Raw genomic sequence first — 26,747 nt, 5'->3', positions numbered from 1 at the left:
TTTATGACTCAGCTCATCTTGATAAAGTGACTTTTTTTTTTAAACCAAGTGCCCTACACCTGTTAGTCAAACAGTAGTTTACTATTGAATTGTGCCCTCAGCCTCCCTCCCCCCCCCACTTCAGTTCTAGAAACGGAACCTACAGATTTGGGTATACTAAGGAATGGCTCTAACACTACAATTTACTTTACCACTACAAGGAACTACTACCTTGCCTCAATAAAATGACTGTTTTGTTACTATAAAAGGAACTATCTCTAGTAATCTTTCCTTTGAAATGGACTATTATTACATAGTCATTTGGTTTTCTTTAATTAGTATCAGTCTGCTCATCTAGTTTCTATCCTTTAATTTTTTTCTCTTCCTCCTCTTCCACCCCACTCCTCCTCCTCCTCCTTCTTTTTGGTGGTGCCAGTCCTGAGGCTAGAACTCAGGGTCCTAGACACTGCCTCTGAGCTCTTTTTGCTCAGGGATAGAACTCTACCTCTTGAGCCACAGCTCCACTTCTAGCTTTTTTGGTGATTAATTGGTGATGAGTCACATAGACCTCCCTATCAGGGATGGCTTCTAACCTTGATCCTAGAGCTCAGCCTCTTTAATATCGAGGTCTGATTACAGGTGAGATCCGCCAGCGCCTGGTGCTGTTATTTGTGAGACAGGATCTAGCTCTTCTGTCTGGGCCATTCTAGATTATTATCCTTCTATTTTATGCTCCCTGCTGTAGCTGGGAGGCTAAGTATACCACCATGCCCAGCTAACAACAAACCTCTTGATGACCTCCCAAGTAGCTAGTATTACAGGCATGAGCCACATGCTCCACTAAACTTCTTTGTATTACAGATGACAATGTTGCTTCAGATTAGAGACCTCAGAGCTATGTGTGGTGTCATTTTTTCCTCCTTGTGAGGACCCTGGAATGGGTGAGTGAAGATAGTGTGGATATAAACCTCTTCAATAGTAAGGTTTTTGGGAATTCACCTAAGCTGACTAGGTCTTGGTTTTCACCATATGCCCTGCTCTCCCAGGGTCCTTGGGGGCGGCTATTTATTTTCTATTTTTTTTCAATTTTTTAAAAAATTATTATGTACATTAGTTTGCAAGGTGGGGGAGGGGTTCAATGTGACATTTCTTTTTTCTTTTTTTTGGTTGTGGTGCTTGAACTAGGCCTGGGCACTGTCCCTGAGCTCTTCAGCTCTAGGCTACCGCCTTACCCCTTGAGCCAAGCCCTACTTCCTATTTTTCTAGAGGTTAATTGGGGATAAGAGTCTCAGTCCTTTTGTGCCCGGGCTGGCTTTGAACCTTGATCCTCAGATCTCAGCCTCCTGAGTAGCTAGGATAACAGGTGTGAGCCACCGCTCCCAATGTGACATTTCAATACATGAATAAAGTACCCCATCAACTTTCCCACTCTATCAGTCTCTTTTAGCTCTTCTCCCAATATTTCTTAGAACAATTTCAACTGTTTTTGCTGTTCCATTTTCATACAGGCACATAAAAAGTTCTTTAATATTTACCCTGATTCATCTTTCTGTTCATCCTCTAACCTTGTACTGATAGCCACCCCCAGCAGGGCTTGTTTTACTTTCCTGTCATTCATTTTAGTATATATTCCTTGTATCAAGGGGTTTCACCATAGTATTTGAACATATATATATTCTGATGTTTTAATATAATGCATATGTTTTGATCAAATTAATCCCCTCTATTGTTCTTTTCCTGTCTCTCCTCTTGTCCCCCCTGGTTTTTTTTTTTTTTTTGCCAGTTTTGGTGCTTGAACTCAGTGCCTGAGCACTGTCCTTGTGCTGTCTCAAGGCTAGAACTCTACCACTTGAGCCATGGCATCACTTCTGGCTTTTTCTATGTATGTAGTACCAAGGAATTCGGTACCACATATATTGTAGGTCTTCATGCATGCTATGCAAGCACTCTACCACTAGGCCAAACTCCCAGATCTCTCCCCTACCCCCCTTTTTTTTTTTTTTCTGGTCTTGAGGCTTGAACTCAGAACCTGGATGCTGTCCTTGATCCTCTGGGCTCAAGACTAGCACCCTGCCAGTTGAGCTACAGTGCTACCTTTAGCTTTTTTCTGAGAAGTTTATTGGAGATAGTAGTCTCACAGGCTTTTCTGTCCAGACTGGCTTCAAATCACAATCCTCTGATCTCAGCTTCCTTAGTAGCTAGGATAGCAAGTGTGAGCCACCGGCACCTGGCCTGTTTACCAGCTTTTAAAATGTTTTAAAGTTTGTAAGATTTCTTATGCCATCTTCATGCTGGGACACTACTCATCCTCAGTCATGCTCTTTCCCTCTTCCTTTTCCCCCCGTCTAGCACTCCATGGCTTCTTATTCCAGAGTTAAAGACACAGCTCACCCAAGGGCGATCAATGGTTTCATTCCCAGTGTCCATACTGCTTGGAAGTACACATGACCACGTAAGATTATTTTTATTAAAATAGAAAAGCTTTCTAGTATATTGCATTGAAGACATTTACACATAAATGAGCCATTGCAACAAACATGCTACATTAGCACTGAGATATTCTGAAAGCTTTAAGTGCTCACTTTCAACATTTTTGTATAGTAAGCATATCCCTATATATTTCAGAGGGTACATAGAATACTGAAAAAACTTCATGTAAAACCTAGGGTCAGGGGCATACAAACAGGAACTATTATATTGTATAGCTTATTTCAAACTGTGGAACACATTCAAAGTATCCAATTTTTTAGACAACATGCACACATTTCAAAGTTTAATATCTTTAAATAGATAAACCACAATTCTTTATAATTCTACATTAAAAAAAAGTCAGACAGAACATTTATCTACACTGTGCACATCACAAAAAGCAAATGTGTCTCCATGACCACAAGGTACTGGGTTAACACACACGATTGTCTTATTACAAATATGGCTATTCACCTTCTTCATAATAAAATAGAAAAATCATGTATTATTTACATGATTACTAATTATTTCACTTTTTTGGCAATTATAAAAGTAGCAGCATTGGTTTAAAGATTGATGTTTAAAAACTCTAAATTTAACTTGAATACCAAAGAGTACATGTCTGGTTGTTACAAAAATTGCATGATGTTTTGATACAATGTGACTTCTTACTTTCACAAAAGTCACAGGCACAAAGCAGTAACAGATGAGACTGTCACCTACAATATATAATTATTAGAGTGTCATTTGGTCAGCTCTCTTTTATTTAACACTACAGATGGGTTCTTGAATGACATTTCTGTAAATTAAGCTAGGCATAGTGGTAAACGCCTCTAATTGCAGCACTCAGGAGGCTGAAGCAGGAGGATGAAATGTTGAAGTCCAGTACAGGCTACATAGGAAAATTTTTTTTCCCTGTAAATTGAGTGGACCTGATAATTTATGTGATATTTTCAAGGACAATTCACCTTGATTTTTCACTCTCTAATATCAGTGGTGCTTCACTGACCTCCTCCTCCTGCTTTTACATAGAACAGTGGGGATTATCTGTACATAAAATCAAGTACTAGGGCAACCTTAATACTTACAAGAACTCTGAAATGAAGTTTATCTGATGTGAATCCAATGCAAAGTGAGCTCTCTTTCTAGAGAGATTATCTCATTTATCAATGATTTTTTTTCCCCCAGTACTGAGTTTGAATTCAGGGTCTTGTGCTTGCTCCCACCTAAGCCATGCCTTCTTATCAAGAATATTAAAGTTATTTTTCAGTGGGAACCCCATCTACTGAGTACAATGTAAATCACAAGGCCGAGATCCACCAGGAAGAGGCATCTTTTGTTTTACATATTTAACATCTGTAAAGCTAAGACAAAAACTCTACATAGATTGGCAGATTAAAAAAAATACTGTGTGGTGACAAGAGGTGACATGTGCTTTTACTTGGCTGCTGTTCCACCACAAGCCAGCAGTCTTGAATGTCATTCACAAGGTAGAAGAGTTATGTCTAGGAAGACTTTTCACCTTCTGTGGGGAATCAATGATGAGTCCAGAGCACGTGCAAGGCCAGGCCCAGGCTGAGGAGGAGGAGGAGCAAGGAGCTGCAGGGAGGCCTGGTCCCCATGGCAGCTGATGGCAGACTGCTAGAGACCTGCGCTTGGGAGATGATGAGAGCAGACAGAGGAACATGGGACGCCAGAGTGGGGCTGTCAGAGTTGATGAGGGATTCGATCTTCTCTGCTTCTTTATTACAAGCCTCAATCTGAGAGAGAGAGAGAAAGAAAAGATCTGTTCAACACAAAACTATAGGAACATGTGAAAAGGTCAAGCTGGGCAAATTCCACATATATACCTAAAGCACTATAGCCTTCAAGGGACCTTGAATTCTCTTTGCATTTTCTTTCCTTAGCTAAAACAACATTTTACTGTAGTCTTAATTTATTACATACATATAAAGGCATTAAAGGAAATCAGAACTGATGGACAAGACCACTGCCTTAATCCACTTTTCTCATTGTTCACTGCTACCTACTCTAGATGCATCTTTTTTTTTTTTTTTTTTTTTGCCAGACTTGGGCTTGAGCTCAGGGCCTGAGCACTGTCCTTGGACTTTCTCAAGACTAGAGCTCTACCACTTGAGCTTCAGCACCACTTCTGGTGTTTTTCTATGTATGTGGTACCGAGGAATCAAACCTGGGTATTTGTTCATGCGAGGCAAGCACTGTACCACTAGGTCAAACTTCCGGTCCCTAGATGCATCTTTACATGATTAAAGAGTCAACACAGCCAGGCGTGGTGGCTCACACCTGTAATCCTAGCTACTCAGGAGGCTGAGATCTGAGGATCAAGGTTCAAAGCCAGCCTGGGCACAAAAGGACCTGAGACTCTTACTTCCAATGAACCCCTTGAAAACAGGAAATGGGGTTTGGCTCAAGGGTAGGTTGGTAGCCTAGAGCAGAAGAGCTCAGGGACCATGCCCAGGCCAAACTCAAGCCTCATGACCCACAAAAAAAAAAAAAAAAAAAAAAGTCACCACAGTATGTTTCCAAAACATCTTTAAACACAAGGATAACGCAATTATCTTCAACCAGGCTTCTAATGATGGCCATTCTCAAAAGTAAACATCCTGTTTATTGAGCTCTCACCACTGTGCTGCTGAAACTTGGGTTTCACATATTCCTACATTAAGAAAGAAAAACTGCCCACAAGACGAGTTTCCTCTGCAGCAAAAGCACAGCTCCACGGAGTCTGGAGGCTTTCTGACCTTGTCACTGTGGGACCTGTGCCAGTCCTGCTTTCCTGGGACTCAGTGGCCTCATCTGTATAATGAGTGGACAGCCACTGGTATGTTCTCCAAGTCTCCTTAGTTTCTTCCTTCTCCTGGTTCCACTGTATTCCTCACAAATGGATGCCTGGTCTCAGCTGTCTGGAAAATTACTTGGTCCTTCAGAGACTCCCTTGCTTTTTCTCCCTTCTCTGTTCCAAACTCCCCAAGTGCCCTCATTTCCTCATCTCCTGATCCTTCCCTACTCCTGGCTTGTACTCCCTTCTCAAGTCCACCCAATGTGAACATGACAGGCTGGTGCTGTCACGTGCTGAACCGCACCTGCAGAGGTTTTGGATAATGATCCACAGGAATGATCAGAATCACTATTTCTGACTCAATGCTGAAGTATCCAAACACATCACACTGTGGGACTGACACGTGCATGCGGATTTTCTGGAGGATTTCCAGAACTGTTATTGGCTTTTTATTCGTTACCTGGAAAGAGAAAACATTCTATTACCAGAAGACAAGATGAGGTCTCTGTTATTGCCTAAGCTGCCATTACTGCCATCGCTTCAGGGCCAGGTCCCAACACAACCCTGCTGGACCAAGTTCTAGCTGTTTTTTTTTTTGTTTTGTTGTTAATGTGCTAGTCATGGGGCTTGAACTCAGGGCCTGAGCACTATACTTGGTGTTTAAGGCTAGTGCTCTATCACTTTGAGACACAGCTCCATTTCTGGCTTTTTGGTAGTTAATTGGAGGTAAGGGTTTCATGGAGTTTCCCAGCTCTACAGAGCAATTCTTAGACTTCAGCCTCCTGAATAGCTAGGATTAAAGGCATGAGCCATTGATGTCTGGCCAGAAGTGCTTTTATTAATGTAAAAATTTTTAATTGTTATTATAAAGGTGATAGACAGAAGGGTTATGGTTACATACGTCAGGTAAAGAGTATATTTTTCTTTGGACAATGCTGCCCCTTCCCTTGCTCTCTCCCAATTTTCTCCTCTTATCTCCACCCACAAGTTCACGAGTGCTTTTTTAAAAAATTGTGATTGTTCTGAGTTATAGGCTATAAAGACTTAGTCTTTCTATAAAACACTCAGGTATTTTAATAAAAATAGGACTGTGCAGGCAGAGGTTGGAAACCCTAGGTTCACCAAATGGAGCAGGTAAAGGGATAATGCAGAGAAGGGACAGGGTAAAAGCAACCGGGAAGGGTGGTGGCTTCCGGAGGCCCCCTTAAAGGAAGGGTGCTGGGATGACACCAGCCATTTTGAAACCCTCTGGGTATCTACCAGCCTCAGCCACCTGCTCCACCTGCAGCTGCTCAACCCCCGCCCCCAGCCCAGCTTTCTAAGAAAAGCCCAGGCTGACTGATGTGCCCAACTGGGGTGGAGCAGGAAGAAGCACGGGTTAGGACTCTGCTAGGATGCAGACCTTCTTTCTACTGGCTATGAGCTGGATGGTTGTGGGCAAGTCACTTTTCTGAAGATTCGTTTCTTCATTTATAAATGGAGAAAGTTCATTTGGCTTTCCAGGACTCTGAGGTTTAGCAATAAGGTTCCCAAAGTACCTGGCATATAAAGCAATATACCTTAGCAATAGTGTCCAGTTTTTCTTTGTCAAATAAAACTCTTAACATCCCAGCACATAATGGACAACATGCACCTGTAACAGAAACAAAAGTCTGGTGACCAGTCCTTCACTATGGGCTCCATTCTGTGAGTTTACCAAAGTTCTTTCTTCACCCTTACCTCCATCCTGTTCAGGAAGAGGAGGCTGTGGTGTAAAGGCACACAGATTGGCACTGAAGAAAAACATAGGGCCTAAATCTACCGTGCCTCCTTCTCACTCTGTGACCCTGGACAAATGCTCTCACTGGGCTTTTTTTTTGTTTATTTGTTTGCAAATAAACAGCTTGTTTTGGGGTTTCACCATATGGCATGATTGCATTTAATGCTATAGCACTTTTAACATGGCAGAGCTCAGTGAGCAATCCATTAGCCAGCCCTCCATAGTAGACCCTCACTAACCCCCTTTGTTCTGCTTCATCACACTTAGTGCGCCTGTAACTTGTGTCACTTGTCTGAGGATCAAGGTTCAAAGCCAGCCAGAGCACTAAAGGACCTGGGACTCTTATCTCCAAATTAACCTCTAGAAAATGGGAAGTGGGGCTTGGCTCAAGGGTAGGGCGTTAGTCTTGAGCTGAAGATCTTAGGGATAACGCCCAGGCCCAGGGGTAGGGTGGTAGCCTTGAGCTGAAGATCTCAGGGACAGTGCACCCAGGCTGAGCTCAAGCCCTGTGATCCACAAAAAAAAAAAAAAAAAGAAAAGAAAAGACCTGCTGTTTCTAATTATATGCAACTAACCACCTGAAGTAGATATAAGAAACTTTTTATTTCTCTCAGCTTCAAATACTGGTGTTCATCAAAATTCTTTGATTACACATTTAGTACAAATTCACTGTCCATTACCTTTATAAGTAAATATTATGTGTTTAATCAAATAACAATTTTAGAAAGTAAATACTACTTCATTCTCTCCGTGTGTGTGTGTGTGTGTGTGTGTGTGTGTGTGTGTGTGTGTGTTTGAACTTAAGGCCTGGATTCTGTCTCTGATCTCTTTTTTCCTTAAAGGTAGTACTTTACCACTTGAGCCACATCTCTATTTCGACTTTTTAGTGGTTAATTGGAGACAAGAGTCTCATGGATTTTCCTGCTAGTCTGGCTTTAAATTGTGATCCTCCGATTTCAGCCTCCTGAATAGCTAGGATTATATGCATGAGCCACCAATAACCAATAACTACTTTATCATTTTACATGTTAGTGTTTGGTGCAAGATTCTGCCTGAAAAAAGACTTCCATACTGTTTTAAAGTCGCCAGACCAGATGACACTGAAGGTAATGCATAACTTTTGAAGGTGAATACAGAATATTATGTGTAACTAACATGAAAAATTGAAGTAAACTAGTCAACCCTCTTCTCAGGGATTGGCTTTCTGGAGGTGAATAAGCGAATCCTCCTGATCCTCCTTGCAACCCCAAACACCTCCAGCTTACCAGGTGGGGTGATGGGTTTGCACCCTGTTGCCAAAAGTGGAGGGCACTTCACAGCAGCACACTCGGTGACAGAACTGTATTCGGAGAGGACCCCGACAGCCTGGCAGGGCCCATTGTAATCGACTGCCACGCGATCAGAGTAGGCAGCACACACGCTACTATAGGTCTCACCATTGTGGGCACAGACAGGTTCTGTGGCTCTGCAGAAGGGCTGAGGGCAAACAAATCACAGTTAGCCAGGGAACTGCCACAGAGTACTAGTCCTGATCAGGGCAGGGGCATGTCTCTGTTCTCTTTCCCCTTCCTCTCTCTTCTCTCCTCCTACCCTCCAACATTCTCTCTCTAATGCCAGTTCTGGGGGCTTGAACTCAGGGCTTGGGCACTGTCACTGAGAGTTTTTACTACTTGTACCACAGCTCCACTATGGCATTTTTTGTGTGTGGTTATTTGGAGATATGAGTCTCAGAGACTTTCTTGCCCAGGCTGGCTTCAAATTATGAATCTCAGTTCTCAGTCTCCTGGGTAGCTAGGATTACAGGCATGAGCCACTGGCACCTGCCTTATATTCTCAAAAAAGGAAAAAGACAGTGGCATCTGGCTTATATTCTCAAAAAAGGAAAAAGAGACAGTGGGAAGTACGAAACAACACAGCTATTTCAAGAAGGAACTGAATGGATGACTTTGCTCAGTCTCTCTGACCTGGGTGGTCATTTCACATAAACAGGTAGGAGATAAAAATATCCTCTTATCACTCCTATACCCAGACAGCTCTTGAAATCAAAGAAGATCTGTTTGAAGAAAACAAGATCAGTCTTCCTCCAAATGTGGAGTTCTTACCATTTTGTCTTGGGTATAGGACAAGGAGAGGGAACAGTGAAGAGAACTGTGGGCAGCAGACAGACTGTGGGCCTATTCCTGGGTAGGTCAGGAAAAAGCATAAACAAGATGAGTGAAAGAGGAAGAGAAGACTGGGAATTCAGAGAGGAAGCTATCGATGCAAATGGAATCAGTGTTGAGAGAAAACAAGCTTAGGTAACAAACTCAAGGGACTTTCTTAACCAAGACCAGAGAACGGGTTGTAGGCAAGGGATTCTGGACCCAGAGATGGTTTTCCCCCAGGAGAGAATAAATGATTCATATGGCAAGTCCCAAAGGGCTGTGTATGCTGTTAATCATTTATTGTGGATGCAGATTCCACAACTCTGCAAAACTAAGATATAGGCAAATGTAAAAGGACAATAGTCTTAGAGAAATTTTCAATCACTGTGAGTGGTAGGGGAAAAGTAGGAAGAATGGGGAAACTTTTTCTTTTGTTCCTGGTTGGTTTCCTGGTGGGGACAGTACACAGAACTCTGGGAAGTACAAATGGTATGAAACCAGTCCTTACAAGTGGCATCAAGAAATCCCTGTCAGCCAGGCGAGGTGGCTCATGCCTGTAAATCCCAGCTACTCAGGAGGCTGACATCTAAAGATCAAGGTTCAAAGCCAGCCCAGGCACTCAAGAATGTGAGACTCTTATTTCCCATTAACTATGAAAAATGGGAAGCAGGGTGGTAGCCTTGAGCAGAAGAGCTCAGGGACAAAGCCCAGGCCCTGGGGTAGGGTGGTAGCCTTGAGCTGAAGAGCTCAGGGATAGTGTCTAGGCCTAGGGTTCAAGCCCCCTGACCTGCCAAAAAAAAAAAAAAAAAAAAAAGGAAGTCACTATCACTGCTTGCTTGCACAGAGGCACACTGGCCAGACAGTCTGTCTGAATGAGAAGGACCAGTGTTCTTTTTCAGTGGAGGGCTTGCTTCTCCTTGCCTGGAAAGGATCATAAACCAAATTTCTGTCCAGTTCACTCTGTGAGCCAAACAACATACCTGGCATGGGCCTTTGTAGGAGAGACGTTTTCCTCTTTGATATAAAGTGCAGAGATTGTTGTGCTCCATGTGGTCTGTATCACACACAGGATCACGGACCTGGTCACAGGCAAGCTGTCTTGGCACACACTCATACTGGTTACATCCAAACTTGTCAAAAGTTGTCAGGCAGACTTGTGGTTTGGGTACACATCTGAAAAAGATGAATGCAGCACATGAGCCAGATGTAGGGTATGGGTTGAAGGGTCTGGGATTATGGAGGAGCTGGCGGAGCCATGAATGAGGCCTAGGAGGCTGAGCAGAAAGCAGAAGATACAAGAGCTTATGTAGAAGGGCAGAGTGGAACATGCAGAACAGGCTATGAGGTAGACAAGACTATAAAACTGCCCAAGGGAATGAGTGGGGATGCATTGGGGAAGGTTATTCTAACTGGAGCTGGGTGGGGAAGAAGGGTACACAGCGGATCAGATGGAGGAAGCAGCCATAAACCCTGAAGTGAGGATCCAGAATTTGGTACTAGGGAGATGGGAAGGGAGACAGAAGCCAGAGTTAAGGATGCAAGCACAAGTAGAAGTGCTGTGATAGGAGGCAGATGGATGGGCCCTGTAGTCAGTAACAAATGGAACATTTTAGTTTTACTTGGCTAACAAAAATCCATCTTAAGAAAAAGTTTTGTTGGGTACTGTGGCTCAAGCCTACAATCCTAGCTACTAGAGCCGTGGAGATCAAAGGATCTCAGATCTTTGTGTGAGGCCAGCCTGGGCAAAAAAAAGAAAAAGAAAAATTCGAGAGTCTCCATCTCAACCAATGGCCAGTGGGATACAATGACAGGTGAGCCTCCTCCTCAGAGCCATGGGGAATACCAGCAGGATTACAATCCAGATCCTAACTCAAAAATAACCTAGGCAAAGAGCTGCTACAAAGGTATGGCTCAAATCAAAAAGAAAAAGAAAAAGAGGTTTTACTTTATGTCCTAAAACAAAACAAAACAAAAAAATCCCTTCAGGTTTCTGTACCCACCAGACTAAGAAGTTGATGCTAGCTTATTGTGAACTACTTACTGAGAATGCCACCAAAGTGGGCTCTTCTAGTAATGCCTGGACCTTGTTTCATTCTCAATTCCTTATTTCCCCATATGGATTAAGATGACAGCTCTCTTCACTAGACTTTTTCTGCTCTCTCTCTCTCTCTCTCTCTCTCTCTCTCTCTCTCTCTCTCTCTCTCTCTCTCTCACTTTCTCTCTCTCTCTCTCTCTCTGAGTCTTGTGCTTTGATTTAACCATTTTTATAAAAGTACACATAACTTCGTATAAGGAGACCCATGATCGCAGCAGTGGAACAGCAGCCACCAGAGAGTGGTGGTAGGGGTGGTTACTGGAGGTGGGATAGGGAAGGAGCTGGTGTAGGTGGAATAGAAGTTTAATATTGAGGGCCAGGGATGACATTTTGATACTTATTTACTGCTAATGAAATTTGAATTGGAGTGAAATGTCACTACTTCTGATGTCAATATCGTAAAGCTATAGATTCATAAAGTAATTATGAATCTTCAAAAACAGGAGACCCATGAAAACAGTGCTCACTGAGCACTTGTTAGGGTTAAGTGATTCTAGCTACTGTATACAAATCCCAGGGTGTCAGTGCTGACAAACAAAAGCCTTTTTGCAAGTGTTTAAGAATCATTTGCAGGCCGGGGGTTTGACCTAGTGGTACAGTGCTTGCCTAGCATGCACGAAGACCTGGGTTCGATTCCTCGGTACCCTACATACATAGCAAAAAGCCAGAAGTGGTGCTGAGGCTCAAGTGGTAGAGTGCTAGCCTTGAGAAAGTCCTCAAGGACAGTTCTCAGGCTCTGAGCTCAAGCCCAGGACTGGCAAAAAAAAAAAAAAAAAAGAATCATTTGCATTTTTGTTTTTGTGTTTATATTATCTTTTTTTTGGCAATCACTTTTTGCTTGTTTGCACATTTCTTTATATTGCTTTTTATGGTGATTATAAGGGCACCAAAGCTTTCTCTATGACATTCTTTCCTATGATTTCCATGGGGATAAAATTATTTATGTTGCTATTGCATTATATCCATAAAGGCCTTTCTACTATAAGACTTCTCTTTATTGTTTTATTATAAAAGCAAGATAACCTTATTCAGAAAGTTTAACCAATAGAGAATAATAAGTAAACAAATAAGCCTCAATACATATTATCTTTTGGACTATTCCTTTTTTTTATTGGCTTTCTTTTTCGGTACTGGGGATCAAACCCAAAATATTGTACTTGCTAGGCAAGCGCTTTGCTGCTGAGCTACATCCCAGCCCTTTTTGGCCTATTTCTTTATTTTAATTTTAAAAATTTTTTTTATTGTTGGGTTAATGTATAAAGGGGTTACTGTTACATTCACCAAGTAGTAGGTGCAATACTTCTTACACATTGATACCCCTTCTCATATTTTTTTTTTTTACCAGTCCTGGGCTTGAGCTCAGGGCCTGAGCACTGTCCTTGGACTTTTCTCAAGGCTAGAGCTCTACCACTTGAGCCTCAGCACCACTTCCGGCTTTTTTCTATGTATGTAGTACCGAGGAATCAAACCCGGGTCTTCATGCATGCTAGGCAAGCACTTTAACCACTAGGCCAAACTCCCGGCCCCCCCTTCTCATATTTTTGTCCCCATTCTTTTGGCCTATTTCTTATACATGTTATCATCTTTTCATTTCAGTTTCCTCTTTTCCTTTTTTGGTGGATTTGAACTCAGAGCCTTTAGCTTCCTGGGTAGGTGAGTCTTGAGCCATACCCCAAATCCTAAGTTTTCATTGCACAAACTTTGGCAGACAGGCGACCAATTTTTACCACATAGCAAAACTCTTTCCCTAGTCGCAGAAATCCTTCAATGCCAAGTCAACTATCTTCTGGCTCAGTAAATAGAATGCAGACAGGGAACCCCAAACTAAAAAATATTAAGACTGCATTTCCTGAGATTCACATGTCCAGTTGCTAAAATGTAGGTTTATGTATAAGTAGAAGAAAATTCACTTTTACTACCAGGTATAAGTAGCTAATAATAAGAATAAGCCTATTGATCTCGCCTCTTCTGCTACTGTTCCTTACATTATTCTTTTCAGCCTGGTTTGGGTTCACAGAACTATTGGAGTTTCTAGCAGAAACCATCCTAAATCCCCATTTCCAACAATCATGACCTCTGCTCCTGTAGCTGGCCACCTTCACCCATACCACATTTCTCCCTGCAACCGTGCTGTGTCTCTGCTCATCCTCCCAGATTCCCTGCACTAACTGTCTCTCAATCACATTGCCTAGGAGTTTTAGATGATTGTTTCCTTTTAGATTCCATATTCTTCAGGATAGAGACCACTTGTTTTGGAAGTGGGGGCAGTGTCACCCTATGTCACCCAGGCTGACCTTGAAATCAAGATGAGTCTTCTGTCTCAGTCTCCTGAAGGCTGAGATTATATAAGTGTGTCACCATACTGAGCCAGAGTCTGTCTTTCAATTCGCCTTTGTATTTTCACCATCTGGCACGTGCATAGTAGATGTTTTTGTAAGTGCTGGTTTTGGGTTGAGAGGGAAAAAAGTAGCTTTTGACTTACCTTTGGTTTTTTGGGCAGAGATTAGGATTACAAGGATCCTTGGAAATACATGATCCAAATTCAAACTGATGGTCTTGGAGACCCACACAGCGTGCAATGCAGGCACTAGGGTAAGTGCGTCCATTCTGCCCACAAACAGGGACAAATTGATCTGCGCAGTTACAGGGCAGACCTGAGGAGAGGAAATGGAAGGCATGCTGAAAAGCTTCATTTCCTAGCTGGGTATCAGTGGCCCATATCTATTATCCTAGCTACTCAGAAGGCTGAGACCTGGAGGATTGTGGTTCAAAGATAGCAAAATCCTTAATACTCCATTTCCAAAATAACTAGCAAAGACCTGGACTAGAGGTGTGGCTCAAGTAGTAGAGCCTCAGCCAAGTGAACAAACTAAGCAATCTGAGCAAGCACTGAGCAGCCTCTGAGCCCAAGCCCTGGTACCATCCAAAAATAACAGCAGTAAAAGCAACAAAAACCCACTTTAAGCTGGTTGCTGGTGGCTCATGTCTATAGTCCTAGGTGAGTACTCAGGAAGCTGAGATCTGAAGATCGAAGTTTGAAGCCAGCTCTGGCAAGAAAATCTGTGAGACTTTTTGTTGTTTGTTATGTCAGTCGTGGTGCTTGAATGTGGGGCCTGGGCACTATTTCTGAGCTCTTTTTGCTCAGGGCTAACACTCTACCACTTTGAGCCACAGTATTACTTCTGGTTTTCTGGTGGTTAATTGGAGATAAGAGTCTCACAGATTACTTCCTGCCCAGGTGGACTCTTAACCCTGATCCTCAGGATCTGTCTCCTGAGTAGCTAGGATTACAAGGGTGAGCCACCAGTGCCTAACATGTAAGCCTCCTCCTCCTCCTCCTCCTCCTCCTCTTCCTCCCCCCCTCCTCCTCTTCTTCTTCTTCTTCTTCTTCTTCGTCTTCGTCTTCGTCTTCTTCGTCTTCTTCGTCTTCGCCAGTCTTGGGGCTTGAACTCAGAGCCTGGGTACTGTCCTTGGACACTTTATTCTCAAGGCTAGAGCTCTTCTACTTGAGCCACAATGCTACCTCTGCTTTTTCTGTGTATGTGATACCAGGGCTTTGTGCATGCCAGGCAAGCACTCTGTCACTAGGCCATACTCCTGGCCTGATGTGAGACTATTATCTCCACTAAGCTACTCAGAAAAAGTGGAAAGTTACACTGTGGCTCAAATGATAGAGCACTGGCCTTGAGAAGATGAATCTCAGAGAGAGAGCTCCAAACCCTGAGTTCAGACCCCAGGACCAGCACACACACACACACACACACAGCCCAAAAAATCCCATTTCATTGCTGAAAAGCCCTGGCTATATTTATCTGGGTCTCCAAATTAACTAAAAGCAAAAGAAAAGCTTAATATATGTGCCTTTGCTCTAAACCATTTTCTTGCAATCACCTTGGAATTCAGGAGTAACAGGACAGGACTGACAAATAACATCTTTATGGCTTTATGACAGAGAACTGAAATGATTCTTAAACAACAATTGAGTCACATGGACAAAACACCTTCTAGCAATGATGACTGTTCTGACCAGTGATGACGATAACAGCAACTTCTCCAGAATCCTCTCCAAGGAATGAAATAATAATCAACCAGGCCATACTTTGATGAGGGCTGTTTAATAGTTACATATTCTTCTCCCTTTCCCACAGTTCTTTCTCTATTAAACCTGTAGCTCATGTCTATACCCAGATTTCTGAGGATGGGCTGAAGAGCTGTCTTCCCATAGCTGCCACTTATTAAGCCTCCCTTTTGTATCTCCTTATCTTTTTATCTGGCATCAAGAGGCACTAAACAGACCTGACATGTAGAATTCCTAGAGTTTGGGCCTGGGGTCTAAAAACCTGGTTTCAGTTATTGCCTCAAATATGTTACACATGTAGATGTGCTTTCTTCCATCTGTCCTTACGAAGGTGGACCATTAACAATCTTTTAGTGGTCCATATTCATACAGAATTGTAAATTAAGTCATCTCTGCCTTTTGAAAGGCAGCACAACTTTGAAAAGTCATTTGATTGCAAGATGGCTTTCCTTTATCATTTCCTTTGCCAGTGAATGGGGGACTGCAGGCCATGATCCCAGGAGCAGAGCCGCAGAAAGAAGACTACGTGCAGAAGAACAAAGCTTGCTTCTCCCGATCTGGTATGTAAAATCTGACATTTAGATGTCTGAACTCTGGCTTAGAGGATTTCTTGCGGATTTCTTGCAGGTTAGAACAAGACAAACTAGGGTCATGGGTTCCTCCTAGAGATTCCTTCCCCTTTCATCTCCTCATGGGATGGGAAGAACAGGAAGTAAAGAGGAAAAGTATTACTTTGAAACCTAAATTTTTTTTTTTAATGAGGGCCAGGAGTTTGGCCTAGTGGTAGAGTGCTTTCATAGCATGCATGATGCCCTGGGTTCGATTCCTTGGTACCATATACACAGCCGGAAGTGGTGCTGTGGCTCAAATGGAAGAGTGGTAGCCTTGAGCAAAAGTGTCCAAGGACAGTCTCCAAGCCCTTAGTTCAGGCACTAGGACTGGAAAAAAAAATATGATTATCTCCTTCTGAACCATGTGTGGACTTGAACACTTAATCTCAAGAAATGTGTTACACTTTTGGGCCAGTAGAATTCCCTTAGCATCTGCTAGATTAATAGTTATTGGCTTAATTTACCTCTGGATAGTAAGGGCCCCATATTATGGCAAAATGGGCTTGGTAGCTGCAAAATTCCTCTTCTAAAAATACTTAGGTGTTTAAAATAATCAAATAAGCAAGTAAATAAATGAATAAAAGAAGATAAGTAATGAATATGTAAGTAAAGTATAAGTATAATGTAAAATATAATAATAAATAAGTATATAAATATAAGTAATGAATAAAAGAATAAAAGTATATGAATAAAAGAGACAATAACAAACATTTTCCTTATAAATCTTGGCTCATTCTTTTTTTTTTTTTTTTTTTTTTTGCTAGTCCTGGGCTTGAGCTCAGGGCCTGAGCACTGTCCTTGGACTTTCTCAAGGCTAGAGCTCTACCACTTGAGCCTCAGCACCACTTCCGGCTTTTTTCTATGTATGTGGTACCGAGGAATCGAACCCAGGTCTTCATGCATGCTAGGCAAGCACTTTAACCACTAGGCCAAACTCCCGGCCCGATCTTAGCTCATTCTTATGTTCATATTCTTCTATGGTTTCTCTAAGCACAATGAATTGTTCTCATCACAACAAAACAATGAGCAATAATGAGAGAGGAGACGATGACCTTACTAAAGCAGAGAAGGCTGGGACTCACTGGAAGGGATTGGTTCCCTATCCACTTTCTTATCACTCTACTGTTCACTTCTTACTTCTGGTTTTCTTTTTATTTCCAAAGAACATAAGATACAAGGTAGGTAAAACCTTAGTCTTTTCTCTCTACCCCTAATCCTACCTTCTTGGCCTGTAATACTAACTCCTGGGAAAGAAGAATAAAAAATTCAATTGCTATTGCAGGGGCATAAAATGAGAGCATGGGGTAAAGACCTACCTAGTATGTCTTTACCCAGAATCAAAGGTATTTGAGATCTGGGGAGAAACGAAGCATCAATAGACACCAGCAGATTGTACTCATGCTGTTGGCAACTGCAACTTCATAGGAGAAAATGTCTATGTCACCAGCCATGCATCTGTTGGTGTTGATATGAACGCAATACCACAGCATAAAACACGGTGAAATCAAGAACATAGTATGGGATGAGGGATGATGCTATTTGTGGAAATCTAAGTGAACAAGCTCAGGCAATGACAAAAAACACACTAGAAATACATGAAAATTCAGACTGCTATGGTAGTCTTCACTAAGCAGAAAAGTTCCATTTAATTGAAACCATTGCACTCACTGACCCTACTCTTTTTGACTCAGGGATTCCCACAATATTGGTGCTGGAAGGGCCCCAAGAACCATTTAAATGAATGTCTACAACAAATACAGGATGAAATTAAGATCAGTTAAGTATCTTGTCTTCAAATTCTATACTGATTTTACAGAGTATATCTGCAGTTAAAGCAAGACCAGAGAGGCTACCTCAAAGAAAAGATGAGCACAAAGGAATGATGGCCCATGTGAACAGGCTCTGATGTTATAGTCACCTGTGAAGATGCGATGGTCATCGTCTGAGCTGTGCTCATTGAGACAGAGGCGAGTAGAACATACCAGATTACCAGCGAAACAAGAACAGATATTACAGTCAATACTAAATGATGTTCCATGACCTGAGAGAAAGCAAAAGAGAACACTGAGCCATATTATGCATTAAGAAATAGAACTCCCAGGGGAGTAAGGAGAGGGAAATGGGGACAAAAACATAAGAAGGGGTATCAATGTGTGAGAAGCAATGCACCTACTATCTGGTGAATATAACTGTAACCCCTCTATACATTATCTCAATAATAAAAAACAAAATGAAAAAAAAAAAAAGAAAGAAAGAAATAGAACTCCCAGGTGCTGGTGGCTCATGCTTGTAATCCTAGTTACTCAGGAGGCTGAGATCTGAGGATCACAGTTCAAAGCCAAGTCTAGGCAGGAAAGTCTTATCTCCAATTAATCACTAGAAAACTGGAAGTGGTGCTGTGGCTCAAGTGGGAGAGCACTAGCCTTGGGCTGAAGAGCTCAAGGACAATGCCCATGCCCAGAGTTCTAGCCCCACAACAAATGAAAAACAAGTAAAAAAAAGAAAGAAAGCTAAAAAATTAAAATTTTAATACTTCTAAAACTACTTTTTAAAGTTCTAGTAAGAAATTTATTTTAGTAAAATAGGGTTAAAGTAGGGAGAAATAAGGAAGAGAGAAAAATATTTTCTGTTTCCCATATAAGAAATGGGAGTTAAAGACTTAAAAAAATTTCAAAATGGATTTTTTTTTTTTTTTTTTGGTCAGCCATTGGGCTTGGGCACTCTCTGATTGAATCTGGGTGTGGGTGTACTCTCTACCACTCTACCACTTGAGCTGCAGAGCTATTTTGGTTTCTGGTGGTTAACTGGAGATTAAGAGTCTCATGATCCTCAGATCTTAGCTTCCTGAGTACATAGGATTACAGGTGTGATCCACCAACACCTGATTCAAAATAGAAATTTTTGAAAGACGATTTTGATTCCTCTGTTCCACACACATAGAAAAAGCAGGAAATGGTGCTGTGGTTCAAGTGGTAGAGCTTGAGAAAGCCCAAGGACAGTACTCAGGCCCTGAGTTCAAGCACCAGGACTGGCAGAAAAAAATTTAAAATGAAGACAACTAATCTCATAGTAAAAACAAAACACAAATGCACTTCAAGGCTCACTTTTTCTTTTTCCTCCAACAATACAAGACTTCTGAAGATCTATACAGTGCAGCTCCATACAGTTTTCTAAGAGTCCACTTTGTCCACATGAACAGATTTTATAACAACCAACTTCCCCTGCAGATGATGGTACTTGGATTAGAGTCCCTTGACGGACGATGAAATCAGATGCTTCTCCCAGTTTACAACCTATACAAAAATAATTAATTACTGGTATTGTTTTATGACAATGTTTTACAATATTACATAGGATCTACTGAATGAGGTCTTACAGGCACTGTTGCACTATTAAAAATTATATAATAGAAATTTCCCTGAATTAAGAAACTGCTTTGCCAGGTGCTAGTGACTCACACCTGTAATCCTAGATACCCAGAAGGCTGAAATCTGAAGATTGTGGCTCAAAACCAGCCTGGGCAGGAAACTCCATGATAATCTTATCTCTAATTAACCACCAAAAAGCAGGAAGTGGAGTGGTAGCTCAAGTGGTAGAGCACTGGCCTTCAGCACAAAAACTCAGAGCCAGCTAGGTGCAGTGGCTCACTCTTGTAATCCAAGCTACTCAGGAGGTTGAGATCTGAGGATCAAGGTTCAAAGCAAGCCCCAGCACTGAAGTCCATGAGACTCTTATCTCCAATTAATTATCAGAAAACTGGAAGTGGTGCTGTGGCTCAAGGGGTAGGGTGGTAGCCTTGATCTGAAGAGCTCAGGGTAGAGTTCAAGCCCCCTGACTGACAAAACAACAACAACAGCAACAACTCTCACCCAGGCTGAGAGGTGAAGCCCCAGGACAAGCACAAACATTTTTTTAAAAAGAAAAGTCTTCTCCAATGAGAATTCTATGTTCTAGGAGGCAGTGGTAATTAAGGGTCAGTACTCTAAAGTTAGCTATAGTTTGGTACAAGAATACTATGTAATATGTAGCTTTGGGGCTGGGCATAATGATGTACACCTCTAATCCCAGCACTTGGAAGACTGAAGGTATGATAGTCCTCCACATACTACTGAAAAGAGAAAAACAACAATAATCATGAACAATATAGTAGATCTGTCAAACATTATAACATGAAGAGAAAGTTCAAAAGGTTAGCTCAAATTTCAGTTGTAGCCATGAACATTATAATTCATGATAATCAAGTTTTGCACTTGATACAATTAGTTTACAATCTAAATATTAACTGAAATTTATGTGATTTTTTTCTTTGCATACATACATCATAAATGTTTTGTGGGGAAATCCTGAATACCACAGGAAAACATAATAGAGATCTAGAGACCCTTGTAACCTTACTCTAAAGCATAATCTAAAAGAAACACCAGCAGCATCTCTCCTCCTGGTCCCACCGTCACACAGACCTACCTCTTACCTTGCACACAAGAGTATGGAAGGCAGGGATCTCCAGATAGACACCCTTTACGGTTCACTTCACAAAGCTCATTGGCTGGGCAAGGATTTGGGTTACAGGGGTGAGTCACTTCTTCTACAATACCACCTAAAGAACTTGGCCCTAGAAAAATAACAACAAAATAGTTAAGTGTCTACAACCTGAAAGAGTAACAGAAGTCTGTAAGTTATTTGTATGAATGAACTGGAATACATATACAGAAAGCCCTGCTCTTAATAAGCTATTAAAACAGATCATCATTTGTGAAATTAGCATAAAGAAACATTTATTTATTCTTTTATTTGTTGAGTGCCTAAAATATGGTAGACAAAATTCTATGTTAAGATACAGTGGTAGGGTCAGGAATATGGCCTACCATGCACGGAGCCCTGGGTTTGATTCCTTGGTACCACATACACAGAAAAAGCCTGAATTGGTGCTGTGGCTCAAGTGGTAGAGTACTAGCTAGCCTTGAGGAAGCTCAAGGACAGTGCCCAGGCCCTGAGTTCAAGCCCAAGACTGGCAAAAAAAAAAAAAGTACCTGCTTTGCAAGTGTGAGGTCTTGAGTGCAATATACATATATATTATACTACTATTACATGTTATGTAATAATAATATATATCATACATATATCTCAAATACATACGTCTTTATCAGATATAAACGGAATTTATATCTGGTAAAATCTGTTTACATCTGGTAAAAAAAGGACGAAACTACACCTAAATACTTAGATTCATCAAACAGGTGCTTATGTCTAAAAGAGTTAATCTGGATGCTTTACCATAAATGATAATCTATTGTGGCAATATAAACCCTGTAACATTATAGTAAGTTCTGCAATTGTGACCAAGGAAAAGTTTCAAAGTATGAGTCAAGTAAAAACATCAAAAATTTTACTCTTAATCGAGTAATTCCTTCTAGACTGCTGGATTAGAGTCTAGGGATATGACTGTATTAGTTTTGTTTGCTATAGAAGAGCTCTTAAATTCCAGCTTTATCATTCGGTTAATGGAGAATTTAATCTGCTCAGTTAAAGAGGCTTAAGGTAGTATTATTTATGTTAAGAAAGACAAAAGTTTAAGAGTCATAGTTTGTTAGTCTTGAGAGAATGTGACTTTTACCATCAGCTATAAACAGAGTATACTCTTTTCTCTCTGTTTACAGGTAAATATCCAATTTTACGTAGGATAGCAATAGACCCATAAGTAAAAAGATAATTTTCCCAGTTATTCTGGACAATTAGAAATATCACCCAGAACCAGATCATGGTGGCTAGAACCCAATGTGTGGTAAAAGTTCATGGAGTAATTTAGATAACCGGAGCCAGGTGCTAAGAAGTCTGAATGCCTAAGATGGTGCCACCATAATAGCCCTGCACTATAGTATTTGATTTTGGCTTTCTTTTACTGGTATGTGTTGTTCTGTTATTTAAAAATTTAAACCTAAATTACTGAGCCCAAATCTGTACCACTTGGAGATAAATGTCCAACCAGAACTGGATAGAACCTCCTGTCTCCACACTAGCCCTCATTTTCTTCCTGTGGTTTTCCTTTGAATTCAATAATTTTTGATTAAAAGGTAATTGCTCAACCACCAAAAAAAAAAAATTTAAACCTATCTGATACAGGAAAAAAAATCAAATAGGCACTGACTTCACTGTCTGCCTTTCCTGCCAGCCCATGGCTCATGTGCCCTCTGGTGGCAGCCGGAACACTTGACACATCCCCTAATTCCTGAGAGTATAGGAGTTGCACTGGTTATCCCCAATCTCCCCCACAAAGCCACATTGCTGCCAAGATGCTCAGCTCTAGAATCCCTCAATGACATACCAGCATACTTCCGTAGCACTTGGCAGCAGCACTTGGCAAACAGAAGCTAAAGCAAGGAGATAAATTCTGTTTCCCTTTGTTAATCCAAGCATCATTCTCACTTTGTATTGAGTGATTCTAAACCAGACCTAGCTCAGGTATATTCAGGTATGTGAGAATATCTTCTGATGACAAAAATGTTGAGGGAATCTCTTTCTTTCTGATCCTATGATGGCAAAGAGACAATAAAGAAACTGGACAATGATATGTGATTCACTGCTTAGAATTCCTGACTGATCAGTTCACATTTTCTCATAGTGATATAATGTCACTTTTCCCCCCCTTTCAGTATTGAGATTTGAACTCCAGTCCTCAAGCTTGCTGGGCAGGTGCTCTAACTGCTAAACTACACCTCTGCTGGTCTTTTTTTTTTTGCCAGTCCTGGGCTTGAGCTCAGGGCCTGAGCACTGACATTGGACTTTCTCAAGGCTAGAGCTCTACCACTTGAGCCTCAGCACCACTTCCCGCTTTTTTTTTTTTTCCTATGCATGTGGTACTGAGGAATCGAACCCAGGTCTTCCTGCATGCTAATCAAGTACTCTACCACTAGGTCAAACTCCTGGTCCAGTTGGACATTTTTGAGGTAGGGTCTCTCTTCCTCCTAGGGTGTTTGCCTGATTACAATTTACCCATTTTAGGCTTCTAAGTAGATAGGATAACAGGTTTTCACTCCCACATCCAGCTCTTTGTTGAGGAGTTTTGAGAACTTTTCTGAGTAGAGTAGCCTTGAACTACAATGCCAATAATCTATGTAGCTCCCAAGCAGCTAGGATTACAGGTATGAGCTACCAGTGACTGGCTTACTGCCACCTGTGCTTACGAAGTTTTAGATAAGGATTACATGAGCCAAAAAAGGGCCAAGTAAATATGATAAGCTTGTGTGACTGAGAAGCCATCAAACAACCCCTTCTCAACAAACAAATGCTCATGCAAGAAAGCAAGAATCAGGGTCATGAGAAAAGACTTTGAAATCTAAAAACAAACACCAACAGTACTTACTGAGGTATGTATCCAAAGGTATGCAGTTCTCCAGGTCATCTGCAGGTGACAGAAGCTCACAAATACTTTCAGCTGTGTGGTCTTCGGGGAATCTGTTTTGGTCTCCACATTTTTTGAGAATCTCCACACAATCTGATCTTGAAAAGAAAAATGCACCGAAATTTAAGGTTCAAGGAACCTTCTCATGTTGTCCAGTCAAAATTATTTCAACTCCTGAAGCTTAGAGTTTTCATCAATTAACAATGTTTCACAATTGGTTAAAAGTAAAGGAAAGAGGAGACACAATAAATTGTATAGCTGCATAGTACATTCAAGGCATCCCAACCTTCTATTATCTGAGATAAAAAGTCTTGCTCAAGGCCAGGAGTTTGGCCTAGTGATAAAGTGCTTACCTAGCATGCATGAAGACCCAGGTTTGATTCCTCGGTACCACATACACAGAAAAAGCTGGAAGTGGTGTTGAGGCTCAAGTGGTAGAGCTCTAGCCTAGAGAAAGTCCAAGGACAATGCTCAGGACCTGAGCTCAAGCCAAGGACTGCCAAAAAAAAAAAAAAGTCTTGCTCAAATTTTATACTTTGTGTCAAGGGCATTGGTTGGGAATTGGACCTAGGGCCTTGTGAATGTGAGGCAAGCCTGCTACACTGGGCCATGCATCCAGTCTCTCAGATTGATACTTACCAATGTGGCTTTTCACCATGTTTGAAAGGAAATTAAATTAGGCTAGCTTGATTTACTTATATGCCTTCACTTTCAAGACCTATGCTTTCTTGTTTGCTTCCTTTCCCTTCTCGTTTGTCTTTAAAAAAAAAAAATCTCGGGGGAGGGTAATGGGTACCAAGACATGTGAAAGGGTATCAATGTATGTGAATTAATGCACCTTCTATCTGGCAAATATCATGTAACCCTTTTACTAATTACAATAAAAAAAAACTGAAAAAAAAATCTCTTTCAGAGGCTGAAAGTGTGGCCTCAGGCACAAAGCCCTGGGTTCAATTTCCTGGTACCACATACACAGAAAAAGCCAGAAGTGGTGCTGTGGCTCAATCGGTAGAGCGCTAGCTTTGAGCAAAAAGTGCCAAGGACAGTGTCCAGACGCTGAGTTCAAGCCCCAGGACTGGCAAAAAAAAAAAATCTACTTAAGCTATTGTAACTGGAAAGTCTATTACTTTAAAACTGAGTCTTAAAGAAGGACTTAATTCTTCTTCCACAAGTTTTCTGTGCTGAAAGCCCACATATTTCCCACTGTAGCCTCCTGTTTATCCATTAGTGATATATCATTATCTACCTACTCAGGTCATCCTCAAGTAAAATGAATCTTTTTAAGGTTGAAATGATATGAAATGATCCATTAAGCACTAGCAGTACTGAATCACATACCAACAGCTTAGGGGCTAAAAATTAACTTATTCTTAGAAAAGCTTTGGGAACAAAAAAAAATGCTGGAGGAACACCTCCTGTAGAGCAGTAGAGTTAATAGTTTAGTTTCACCCAATACAATACTTTGTCTTTATCCTAGATTTCCTAAGTAAACAATTCCAAAATGTCGACTAAGAACAAGCCACAATGACGGTATCACTGCTCTTTCACTCTTCAAACATTTATGAGATACCCATTGTATGTCAAGATTATATCAATACCTAAAGAGGAGAAAATGAAAGAGAACAGAAAAATGTCAAAAAGCCAGGTGCAGTGGCTCACACCTGTAATGCTAGATACTCAGAAGGCTGAGATCTGAGGATCGAGGTTCAAAGCCAGCCCGGCACAAAAGGACCAGAGACTCTTATCTACAATTAACCTCTAGAAAACAGGAAGTAGGGCTTAGCTCAAGGGTAGGGTGGTAGCCTTGAGCTGAAGAGCTCAGGGACAGCGCCCAGGCCAAGTTCAAGCCCCATGACCCACAAAAAAGAAAAAGAAAAATGTCAGAAAAAGCAGATGAGGTTCTTTAAGTAAAGAAAACTCTAATATAAGACAAACTACACAAATAAAGACATAAAATAGAATTGGGCATTAAAGGTATTTAGTAAGCATTTCTTGAATCAGATTCCTTAGGGAAGTACACTTTAAAGGGCCTCTAGGAATTTGTAGTAAGGATAAATCACTATCAGCTGAAGAAGTCAGCTAAGACTCCATAGGAATGTCTGGTATGTGAGAGGAGCTGGGATGGGAGGAACAGTAATTTAAGCAGAGGAGGATAAAATAGGAAAGCATTTGACATACAGAGGAGAAACAAGCAAAATGAAGTGGCTGAAGAAAAATTTCCGTAAGAGAGGCTCTAGGCAGAGATCAAGGTAAAAAGCTGGAGTCATAATAATGAAACTTACTTGCAAATAATACTTCCCCGAGATTTACTGTGACAAGGTTTAATCTGTAGTGAACAAGCTATTGCTTTCCACATTTCAGGATGGCACTTTTTAATATCAAGAACAGGTATGTTGATGAATGGCATCTTTATACTTCCTTTCTCCCACAGCTTCATGTCATTCATGGCTCCTTGATCGGACTGAGCATTACAACTCCTGAAAAGTTCTGTTGGCCTAAAGGAAAAAAAAAAAGGAATCAGCAATTATTTCTAGAGAGAAGCGGAATACACCAGTGCATCAGAAATACCTGAATTTCTTAACAAAGAAAGCACACAAACAAAAAATTGTTTTTGTGGAGTTGATATATCAACTCTGTATACAGAGGGGGTTTTAGTTACACTAATCAGGTACCAGTAGTATAATTCCTTTCTTTTGTTTTGCCAGTCCCAGGGCTTGAAGTCAGGGCCTAAGCACTATTGGGCTTTCTGAAGGCTAGAGCTCTACCACTTGGGTCACAGCTCCACTTTCGGCTTTTTTTCTATATGTGGTCCTGAGGAATCAAACTAGGGTCTTTGTGCATGCTAGGCAAGTACTATACCACTAGGCCAAACTCCTGGCAGCCATTAGTATAATTCTTTTTTTTTTTTTTTTTTTTGCCAGTCCTGGGCTTGAGCTCAGGGCCTGAGCACTGTCCTTGGACTTTCTCAAGGCTAGAGCTCTACCACTTGAGCCTCAGCACCACTTCTGGCTTTTTTCTATGTATGTGGTACCGAGGAATCGAACCCGGGTCTTCATGCATGCTAGGCAAGCACTTTAACCACTAGGCCAAACTCCCGGCCCCAGTATAATTCTTTTTGAACCATTTTTCCCCTTCCATTTCTTTCTTTCTTTCATTTATTTATTTATTTATTTATTTATTTATTTATTTATTTTTGCCAGTCCTGGGTTTGAGCTCAGGGCCTGAGCACTGTCCTTGGACTTTCTCAAGGCTAGAACTCTACCACTTGAGTCTCAGCACCACTTCCAGCTTTTTTTTGCCATGTATGTGGGGTACCGAGGAATCGAACCCGGGTCTTCGTGCATGCTAGGCAAGCACTCTACCACTAGGCCAAACTCCTGGCCCCCCACTTCCATTTCTTTATCCCAGTGTTT

The 26,747-nt window shown here is 41.3% G+C and overlaps 1 protein-coding gene across 1 annotated transcript in view; it reads right to left on the bottom strand.

Moving 5' to 3' along the window:
• Nucleotides 1–2,433: 2,433 nt before the first annotated feature.
• Nucleotides 2,434–26,747, bottom strand: part of Reck (reversion inducing cysteine rich protein with kazal motifs) — a 66,589-nt gene continuing 42,275 nt past the window's right edge. Inside the window, exons 11-21 of the mRNA XM_090330246.1 lie at nt 25,617–25,829; nt 23,296–23,432; nt 20,407–20,547; nt 19,040–19,228; nt 17,854–17,976; nt 13,729–13,900; nt 10,132–10,324; nt 8,273–8,483; nt 6,808–6,881; nt 5,553–5,708; nt 2,434–4,208 (exon numbers count right to left, since the gene is read on the bottom strand). Coding sequence (XP_090186372.1) covers nt 3,984–4,208; nt 5,553–5,708; nt 6,808–6,881; nt 8,273–8,483; nt 10,132–10,324; nt 13,729–13,900; nt 17,854–17,976; nt 19,040–19,228; nt 20,407–20,547; nt 23,296–23,432; nt 25,617–25,829 — 1,834 coding nt within the window. The 3' untranslated portion in view covers nt 2,434–3,983. The remainder of the gene's footprint in view (nt 4,209–5,552; nt 5,709–6,807; nt 6,882–8,272; nt 8,484–10,131; nt 10,325–13,728; nt 13,901–17,853; nt 17,977–19,039; nt 19,229–20,406; nt 20,548–23,295; nt 23,433–25,616; nt 25,830–26,747) is intronic.

The sequence above is a fragment of the Megascapheus bottae genome, chromosome 3 (assembly GCF_031878675.1).
Source record: "Megascapheus bottae isolate mThoBot1 chromosome 3, mThoBot2.hap1, whole genome shotgun sequence".
Taxonomy (NCBI): Eukaryota; Metazoa; Chordata; class Mammalia; order Rodentia; family Geomyidae; genus Megascapheus; species Megascapheus bottae.
The sequence above is the reverse complement of the archived record's forward strand: the minus strand, read 5'-3'. Positions and strand labels throughout refer to the sequence as shown.